General features: G+C 56.1%; 1 protein-coding gene across 1 annotated transcript in view; it reads left to right on the top strand.

Moving 5' to 3' along the window:
• The first annotated feature begins 458 nt into the window (after positions 1–458).
• DAXX (death domain associated protein) overlaps positions 459–9542 on the top strand; it is a 19912-nt gene continuing 10828 nt past the window's right edge. Inside the window, exons 1-3 of the mRNA XM_038742193.1 lie at positions 459–511; positions 2866–3112; positions 8720–9542. The exon at positions 8720–9542 is cut by the window's right edge and continues 6 nt beyond it. Coding sequence (XP_038598121.1) covers positions 2882–3112; positions 8720–9542 — 1054 coding nt within the window. The 5' untranslated portion in view covers positions 459–511; positions 2866–2881. The remainder of the gene's footprint in view (positions 512–2865; positions 3113–8719) is intronic.

Raw genomic sequence — 9542 nt, 5'->3', positions numbered from 1 at the left:
GGCATATAGTAAGCGCTTAACAAATGCCATTATTATTATTATTATTATTATTACCATCATCTGGAAAATGGGGATGAAGACTGTGAGCCCCCTGTGGGACAACCTGATGACCTTGCCTCTTCCCCAGCGGTTAGAACAGTGCTTGGCACCTAGTAAGCGCTTAACAAATGCCATCATTATGATTATTATTATTATTATAGTTGTTGTAGTAGTTATTTCCCCGCTCCCCCCTACTTCTCCTCAACAATAGGCCCGCCCGCTTCCCCCTCCTCCCAGAAATGGTTTGGCCCGACTCACGAGGCCCCGCCCACTTCTCGGGGAGGGGTGGGGGGAATCCCGCTCCGTGATTGGCCGCGCCGCCCTCTTCCTGGGCGGTGACGTCACCCGCCCCCGGCCTCATGGCGGCCGCTTCCGGTCGTCGGGGAGGCGGGCGGCCTTCGTCCGTACGGCAAGATGGCGGCCCCCGTGGCGGGCCGCTTCCGGTCGTCGGGGAGTCGCGCGGCCTTCGTGCGTACGTCCGTCAAGATGGCGGCCCCCGCGGACGTGCGCGGGCGGCGCTTCCGGTCCTGCGCAGGGCGCGCGGGGGGAAGTGGGAGGAGGAGGGGGGGAAGGAGGAAGGAGGAGGAGGAGGAGGAAGAGGAAGAGCAGCAACGGCGTCCGTGTGAGCAAACGTTGCGGGGGTGAGGGGGATGATGGGGGAGGGGTTTGATGGGGGTGCTAGGGGGGTGGGGGGGCTTGGGGGAGGGGGATGATGGGGGAGGGGTTTGATGGGGGGTCCTAGGGGGGTGGGGGTCATTCATTCATTCATTCATTCATTCATTCAATCGTATTTATTGAGCGCTTACTGTGTGCAGAGCACTGGACTAAGCGCTTGGGAAGTCCCACTAGGGAAGGGGGATGGGGGGGAGGGGAAGGGTGGGGGGTCCTGGGGGGGAGGGAGGGGGCTGGGGAGGTTGGGGGATGATGGGGGGAGGGGGGAGGGGCTGAGGGGGTCCTGGGGGGGAGGGGTCCCACTGAGGAAGGGGGTTTGGGGGGGGAGGGGAATGGTGGGGGGTCCTGGGGGGGCTGGGGGGAGGGGCTGAGGGGTCCTGGGGGGGAGGGGTTTTACTAGGGAAGGGATCTGGGGGGGCAGGGGAATGGTGGGGGGGTCTTTGGGGGGGCTGTGGGGGGTCCTGGGGGGCGAGGGGTCTCACTAGGGAAGGGGTCTGGGGGGGGAGGGGAGGCTGAGGTGGTTTGGGGGGGGAGGGGGGAGGGGTCCCACTGAGGAAGGGGCCTGGGGGGGGGGGGGAAACTGAGGAAGGGGGGGGAATGGTGGGGGGGTCTTGAGGAGGGTGGGGGGGGTCCGGGAATGGGCTGAGGGGTCCTGGGGGGAGGGGTCCCACTGAGGAAGGGGGCTCGGGGGGGGGAGGGGAATGGTAGGGAGGCCTTGAGGAGGGTGGGGGGGGTCTTGGGGGAGACCTGGGGGGGAGGGGTCCCACTAGGGAAGGGGGCTTGGGAGGGAGGGGGGGCTGAGGTGGTTTGGGTGGGTGGGGGGCCCACTGAGGAAGGGGGCTGGGGGGGTGAGGGGAATGGTGGGGGGGCTTGAGGGTTGTGGGGTTTGGGGGGGACCTGGGGGGGAGGGGTCCCACTAGGGAAGGGGGCTCGGGAGGGAGGGGAGGCTGAGGTGGTTTGGGTGGGGAGGGGGGTCCCACTGAGGAAGGGGGCTGAGGGGGAAGGGGAATGGTGGGGGGGCTTGGGGAGGGAGGGGCTGGGGGGGTCCTGGGGGGGAAGGGGGATGGGCTGGGGGGTCTGGGGAGGGAGGGGTCCCACTGAGGAAGGGGTCTTGGGGGAGGAGGGGAGGGGTCCCACTGAAGAAGGGCGCTGGGGGGGGAGGGGGATGGTGGGGGGTCTTGAGGAGGGTAGGGGGGGTCTTGGGGGAGACCTGGGGGGGAGGGGTCCCACTAGGGAAGGGGGCTTGGCAGGGAGGGGAGGCTGAGGCTCGCTCTCTTCCTCCCTTCAAGGCCCTGCTGAGAGCTCACCTCCTCCAGGAGGCCTTCCCAGACTGAGCCCCTTCCTTCCTCTCCCCCTCGTCCCCCCCCTCCATCCCCCCCCATCTTACCGCCTTCCCTTCCCCCCACCACCTGTATAGATGTATATATGTTTGTACATATTTATTACTCTGTTTATTTATTTTACTTGTCCATATCTATCCTATTTATTTTATTTTGTTAGTATGTTTGGTTTTGTTCTCCGTCTCCCCCTTTTAGACTGTGAGCCCACTGTTGGGTAGGGACCGTCTCCACATGTTGCCAATTTGGACTTCCCAAGCGCTTAGTACAGTGCTCTGCACATAGTAAGCGCTCAATAAATGCGATTGATGATGATGATGATGATGGGGGGGGTCTTGGGGGGGAGGGGGAATGGGCTGGGGGGTCATGGGGGGGAGGGGTCCCACTAGGGAAGGGGGTTGGGGGGGGGGGGCTGAGGGGGTTGGGGGGGGGGGCTGAGGTGGTTTGGGTGGGGAGTGGGGGTCCCATTGAGGAAGGGGGCTGGGGGGGGTGGGCTGGGAGGTCCTGGAAGGGGAGGGGGATGGGGGAAGTCGAGGCTGGGGGGTCCCGGGGAGGGGGAGGAGGGACGGGAAGCGATGAGCGGGCAGGGGTACCGGGTGTGAAGCGCTCACTACTCACCAGGTATAGTAGTAGGCGCCCCGGTAGGCCCGCATCACTCGGCCACCCCTCTTGAGGGTCCCGCGGGTGCGCGAAGCGCTGTGCTGAGCGTCGGCGCCCCATCGGGCGGAGCCACCCCCCTGCCCTGAAGCGCTTAGTCCAGTGCCCCGCACACAGTAAGCGCTCAGTAAATAGGATTGAGTGAACGCCCCGCCCGCAGCGGCCCGCCCCCCGCCATGGCCTCCGCGGGCCTGACCAACAGCATCATCGTGCTGGACGACGACGACGACGAGGAGGAGGAGGAGGACGAAGCCCCCGCGGCCCCCGGGGTCCCGGCCCCCGGCCCGCCCGGCCCCCGCGCCAACGGGGCCGACCACGGCGCCCAGCACAGTGCCCAGCCCGGGGGCGCGGGCGACGGCGGGACCCGCAGGACCTACAAGCTGGAGAACGAGAAGCTGTTCACCGAGGTACCGGGCGCGGGGGGTGGGCGCGGGGCGGAGGGGATGGGGGGGAGACACCGTCCGCGGGCCCCCCGTGCTGTACTGAGCGCCTGGAAGAGGCCACGGCGGGCACGGGTGGTCTTCCCCTAACCCTGCCCTGTCTCTCCCTCTCTGTCTCTGTGTATCTCCCTCTCTCCGCGTCTCTGACTCTCTGCATCTCTCTGGGTTTCTCCTCTCTGTCTCTCTCTGTCTCTGTATCTCTCGGCATCTCTGTCTCTGTCTCTTTTCCCGTCTCTCCGCATCTCTGTCTTTATCCGTCTCTCTCTTTGAGTCTCTCTGTCGTTCTGTCTCTGTTTCTCTTTCTGTCTGTCTCTTTCTCCGTGTCTCTCTATCTCTGTGTCTCTCTGTGTCTCTCTGTCATTCTGTCTCTGTTTCTCTGTCTCTTTCTCACTCTGTCTCTCTTTGAATCTCTCTGTCATTCTGTCTCTGTTTTTCTGTCTGTCTCTTTCTCCATGTCTCTCTATCTCTGTGTCTCTCTCTTTGTGTCTCTCTCATTCTGTCTCTGTTTCTCTGTCTCTTTCTCACTCTGTCTCTCTTTGAGTCTCTCTGTCGTTCTGTCTCTGTTTCTCTTTCTGTCTGTCTCTTTCTCCGTGTCTCTCTATCTCTGTGTCTCTCTGTGTCTCTCTGTCATTCTGTCTCTGTTTCTCTGTCTCTTTCTCACTCTGTCTCTCTCTTTGAGTCTCTCTGTCGTTCTGTCTCTGTTTCTCTTTGTGTCTCTTTCTCTGTCACTCTATCTCTGTGTCTCTCTCTGAGTCTCTCTGTCATTCTGTCTCTGTTTCTCTGTCTCTTTCTCACTCTCTCTGTCTCTCTCTTTGAGTCTCTCTGTCGCTCTGTCTCTGTTTCTCTTTCTCTCTCTGTCTCTTTGAGTCTCTCTGTCGTTCTGTCTCTGTTTCTCTTTCTGTCCATCTGTCTCTTTCTCTGTGTCACTCTCCCTACCTCTCTCTCCCTCAATCTGTATCTCTTCTTCCATCTCTCCGTGTCTGTCATTATCTGTCTCTGTCGTTCTGTGTGTCTCTGTCTCTCTCCCTCTCTGTGTCTCACTTTCTGTCAACCTCTTTCTCTGTGTCTCTATCTCTGCCTCTCTCTTTGTGTCTCTGCCTCTTTCCCTTTGCCTCTTGCTGTGTCTCTGTCCTTCTCCATGTCTCACCCTCTCCATCTCTCCTCGTCTGTCTGTCTCTGTCTCTCCATGTCTTTCATTATCTCTCTCATTCTCTGTGTCTCTGTCTCTCTGTCAATCTGTCTCTCTGCCTTGCTCTCTCTGTGTCTCTTTGTCTCTCGTTGTGTCTCCGTCTTCATGTCTCTCCATCTCTCCTCATCTGTCTGTGTCTCTGTGTCTGTCTTTGTCTCTCTGTCTCTCTCTTTCTGTCAATCTGTCTCTATCTCTGCCTCTGTATCCCTTTGTCTCTTGCTCTTTCTGTCTGTCTCTTTCTCTCTTTTTTGTCTCTCCGTGTCTGTCTTTGTCTGTGTCTCTGTCTCTCTCCGTCAATGTCTCCTTCTCTGCCTCTCACCCTCTGTGTCTCCTTGTCTCTCGTTGTGTCTCTGTCTTCATGTCCCTCCTCCGTCTCTATCTGTCTCTGTCGTTCTCGGTATCTCTGTCTCTGTGTCTCTCTGTCAATCTGTCTCTTCCTCTGTGTCTCTGTCTCCGTGTCTCTCTGTCAATCTGTCTCTTTCTCTGTGTCTCTGTCGTTCTCTGTGTTTCTGTCTCTCTCTGCCAACGTGTCTCTTTCTCTATGCCTCTGTCGTTCTCTGTTTCTGTCTCTGTGTCCGTCTGTCAATCTGTCTCTTTGTGTCTCTGTGTCTGTCAATCTCTCTTTCTCTGTGTCTCTGTCTCTCTGTGTGTCTCTGTCAATCTCTCTGTGCCTCTGTCAATCTGTCTCTTTCTCTGTGTCTCTGTCATTCTTTGTGTCTCTCAATCTCTCTTTGTGTCTCTGTCTCTGTGTCTCTCTGTCAATCTATCTCTTTCTCTGTGTCTGTCAATCTGTCTCTTTCTCTGTGTCTCTGTGCCTCTCAATCTCTCTCTCTCTGTGTCTCTCTGTCTGTCTCTCTCTGTGTCTATCAATCTGTCTCTTTCTCTGTGTCTCTGTCTCTCTCTGTGCCTCTCTGTCAATCTCTGTCTGTGTCTCTGTCTCTCCGTGTCTCTCTGTCAATCTGTCTCTTTCTCTGTCTCTGTGCCTGTCAATCTGTCCCTTTCTCCGTGTCTCTGTGCCTCTCTGTCAATCTGTCTCTTTCTCTGTGTCTCTGTCGTTCTCTGTGTTTCTGTCTCTGCCAATGTGTCTCTTTCTCTATGTCTCTGTGTCTCTGTCGTTCTCTGTTTCTGTCTCTGTGTCTGTCTGTCAATCTGTCTCTTTCTTTGTGTCTCTGTGTCTGTCAATCTCTCTTTCTCTGTGTCTCTGTCTCTGTGTCTCTCTGTCAATCTCTCTGTGTCTCTGTCAATCTGTCTCTCTGTGTCTCTGTCATTCTTGGTGTCTCTCAATCTCTCTTTCTCTGTGTCTCTGTCTCTCTCTGTGTCTCTCTGTCAATCTATCTCTTTCTCTGTGTCTGTCAATCTGTCTCTTTCTCTGCGTCTCTGTGCCTCTCAATCTCTCTTTCTCTGTGTCTCTCTGTCTATCTCTCTCTGTGTCTCTCAATCTCTCTTTCTCTGTGTCTCTGTCTCTCTCTGTGTCTCTCTGTCAATCTCTCTTTCTCTGTGTCTGTCTCTCCGTGTCTCTCTGTCAATCTATCTCTTTCCCTGTCTCTGTCTGTCAATCTGTCCCTTTCTCCGTGTCTCTGTGCCTCTCTGTCAATCTGTCTCTCTTTCGGTGTCTCTCTCTCTCTGTGTCTCTCTGTCTCTGTCTCTGTGTCTGTCAATCTGTCTCTTTCTCTGTGTCTCTGTCGTTCTCTGTGTCGCTCTGTCCATCTGTCTCTTCGTGTCTCTCTGTCAATCTGTCTCTTGCTCTGTGTCTCTCTGTCAATCTCTTTCTCCGTATCTGTCTCTCTCTGTGACTTTGTCTCTCTCTGTGTCTCTCTCTGTCAATCTGTCTCTTTCTCCGTGTCTCTGTCTCTCTGTGTGTCTCTCTGTCTCTTCCTCTGTGTCTCTGTCTCCGTGTCTCTCTGTCAATCTGTCTCTTTCTCTGTGTCTCTGTCGTTCTCTGTGTTTGTCTCTCTGCCAATGTGTCTCTTTCTCTGTCTCTGTGTCTGTCTGTCAATCTGTCTCTTTCTTTGTGTCTCTGTCTCTGTGGCTGTCAATCTCTCTTTCTCTGTATCTCTGTCTCTGTGTCTCTGTCAATCTCTCTGTGTCTCTGTCATTCTTTGTGTCTCTCAATCTCTCTCTCTCTGTGTCTCTCTGTCAATCTATCTCTTTCTCTGTGTCTGTCAATCTGTCTCTTTCTCTGTCTCTGTGCCTCTCAATCTCTCTTTCTCTGTGTCTCTCTGTCTATTTCTGTGTCTATCAATCTGTCTCTTTCTCTGTGTCTCTGTCGTTCTCTGTGTCTCTGTCTCTCTCTGTGCCTCTCTGTCAATCTCTCTTTCTCTGTGTCTCTGTCTCTCCGTGTCTCTCTGTCAATCTGTCTCTTTCTCTGTCTCTGTGCCTGTCAATCTGTCCCTTTCTCCGTGTCTCTGTGCCTCTCTGTCAATCTGTCTCTCTTTCGGTGTCTCTCTCTCTCTCTGTGTCTCTCTGTCTCTGTCTCTGTGTCTGTCAATCTGTCTCTTTCTCTGTGTCTCTGTCGTTCTCTGTGTCGCTCTGTCCATCTTTCTCTTTGTGTCTCTCTGTCAATCTGTCTCTTGCTCTGTGTCTCTCTGTCAATCTGTCTCTTTCTCCGTATCTGTCTCTCTCTGTGTCTTTGTCTCTCTCTGTGTCTCTCTCTGTCAATCTGTCTCTTTTTCCGTGTCTCTGTCTCTGTGTCTCTCTGTCAATCTGTCTCTTCCTCTGTGTCTCTGTCTCTGTGTCTCTCTGTCAATCTGTCTCTTTCTCTGTGTCTCTGTCGTTCTCTGTGTTTCTGTCTCTCTCTGCCAATGTGTCTCTTTCTCTATGTCTCTGTGTCTCTGTCGTTCTCTGTTTCTGTCTGTGTCCGTCTGTCAATCTGTCTCTGTCTTTGTGTCTCTGTCTCTGTGTCTGTCAATCTCTCTTTCTCTGTGTCTCTGTCTCTGTGTCTCTGTCAATCTCTCTGTGTCTCTGTCATTCTTTGTGTCTCTCAATCTCTCTCTCTGTGTCTCTCTGTCAATCTATCTCTTTCTCTGTGTCTGTCAATCTGTCTCTTTCTCTGTCTCTGTGCCTCTCAATCTCTCTTTCTCTGTGTCTCTCTGTCTATTTCTGTGTCTATCAATCTGTCTCTTTCTCTGTGTCTCTGTCCTCTGTGTCTCTGTCTCTCTCTGTGCCTCTCTGTCAATCTCTGTCTGTGTCTCTGTCTCTCCGTGTCTCTCTGTCAATCTGTCTCTTTCTCTGTCTCTGTGCCTGTCAATCTGTCCCTTTCTCTGTGTCTCTGTGCCTCTCTGTCAATCTGTCTCTCTTTCGGTGTCTCTCTCTCTCTCTCTGTGTCTCTCTGTCTCTTTCTCTGTGTCTGTCAATCTGTCTCTTTCTCTGTGTCTCTGTCATTCTCCGTGTCGCTCGGTCAATCTGTCTCTTCGTGTCTCTCTGTCAATCTGTCTCGCTCTGTGTCTCTCTGTCAATCTGTCTCTTTCTCCGTATCTGTCTCTCTCTGTGTCTTTGTCTCTGTGTCTCTCTCTGTCAATCTGTCTCTTTTTCCGTGTCTCTGTCTCTCTGTGTGTCTCTCTGTCTCTTCCTCTGTGTCTCTGTCTCCGTGTCTCTCTGTCAATCTGTCTCTTTCTCTGTGTCTCTGTCGTTCTCTGTGTTTGTCTCTCTGCCAATGTGTCTCTTTCTCTATGTCTCTGTGTCTCTGTCGTTCTCTGTTTCTGTCTCTGTGTCTGTCTGTCAATCTGTCTTTCTTTGTGTCTCTCTCTGTGTCTGTCAATCTCTCTTTCTCTGTGTCTGTCTTTGTGTCTCTCTGTCAATCTCTCTGTGTCTCTGTCATTCTTTGTGTCTCTCAATCTCTCTCTCTCTGTGTCTCTCTGTCAATCTATCTCTTTCTCTGTGTCTGTCAATCTGTCTCTTTCTCTGTCTCTGTGCCTCAATCTCTCTTTCTCTGTGTCTCTGTCAATCTATCTCTTTCTCTGTGTCTGTCAATCTGTCTCTTTCTCTGTGTCTCTGTCGTTCTCTGTGTCTCTGTCTCTCTCTGTCAATCTCTCCTTCTCTGTGTCTGTCTCTCCGTGTCTCTCTCAATCTATCTCTTTCTCTGTCTCTGTGTCTGTCAATCTGTCTCTGTGTCTCTGTCATTCTCTGTGTCGCTCGGTCGATCCGTCTCTTTCTCTGTGTCTCTCTGTCAATCTGTCTCTTTCTCCGTATCTGTCTCTCTCTGTGTCTCTGTCTCTCTCTGTGTCTCTCTCTGTCAATCTGTCTCTCTCTGTGTCTCTGTCTCTCTGTGTCTCTGGGTCAATCTGTCTCTTTTCGTCCCCGTCTCTGTGCCCGTCGACCTGCCCCCCTTCCCCGCGTCCCGGCCGCCCCCCGTGTCTCCGTCTGTGCGCGCCCCCCCCCCCCCCCAGTTCCTGGAGCTGTGCCGGGCCCAGACGGGGGAGCACCCGGAGGTGGTGCCCTTCCTGGCGGGCCGCTTCGCCCGGGCCGGGCCCGCCTTCGTGGCGTCGGCCGAGTTCCGCAACGTGCTGGGCCGCTGCCTGGCGCGGGCCCGCACCCGCCACGCCAAGAAGCTCTACGTCTACATCAACGAGCTGTGCACCGTCCTCAAGGCCCACTCGGCCCGCCGCAAGCTGCCCCTGCTGCCCGCCCCTCCGCCGCCGGCGCCGCCGCCTCCGCCCGAGGCCTCGCCGGTGCCCGCCGTGCCCGCCGCCTTGGCGGGGCCGTCCTCCCCGCCGCGCCCGCGGGGCTCCCGGCGCCAGATCCGGCGTCTGGAGCAGCTCCTGGCCCTGTACGTGGGCGAGATCCGCCGCCTGCAGGAGCGGGAGCTGGACCTGGAGGAGCTGGACAGCCCGGACTCGCCCTATCTGCAGGAGGCGCGCCTCAAGCGCAAGCTGCTGCGCCTCTTCGTCCGGCTGTGCCAGCTGAAGGCCTGCAGCGCCCTGACGGGCCGCGTCACCGAGCGCCGCCTGGCCTACCGGGGCACCCGCTACCCGGAGGTCAACCGCCGCGTGGAGCGCCTCATCAACCGGCCCGGCCCGGACGCCTTCCCCGACTACGGCGACGTGCTGCGGGCCGTGCAGGACGCCGCCGCCCGCCACCGCCTGGGCCTGGCCCGCCGCCAGCTGCGCCTCCTCGCCCAGGACGCCTTCCGCGACGTGGGCACCCGCCTGCAGGAGCGGCGCCACCTCGACCTCGTCTACAACTTCGGCTGCCACCTCACCGACGCCTACC

The sequence above is a fragment of the Tachyglossus aculeatus genome, unplaced genomic scaffold, assembly GCF_015852505.1.
Source record: "Tachyglossus aculeatus isolate mTacAcu1 unplaced genomic scaffold, mTacAcu1.pri scaffold_101_arrow_ctg1, whole genome shotgun sequence".
NCBI lineage: Eukaryota > Metazoa > Chordata > Mammalia > Monotremata > Tachyglossidae > Tachyglossus > Tachyglossus aculeatus.
The sequence above is the reverse complement of the archived record's forward strand: the minus strand, read 5'-3'. Positions and strand labels throughout refer to the sequence as shown.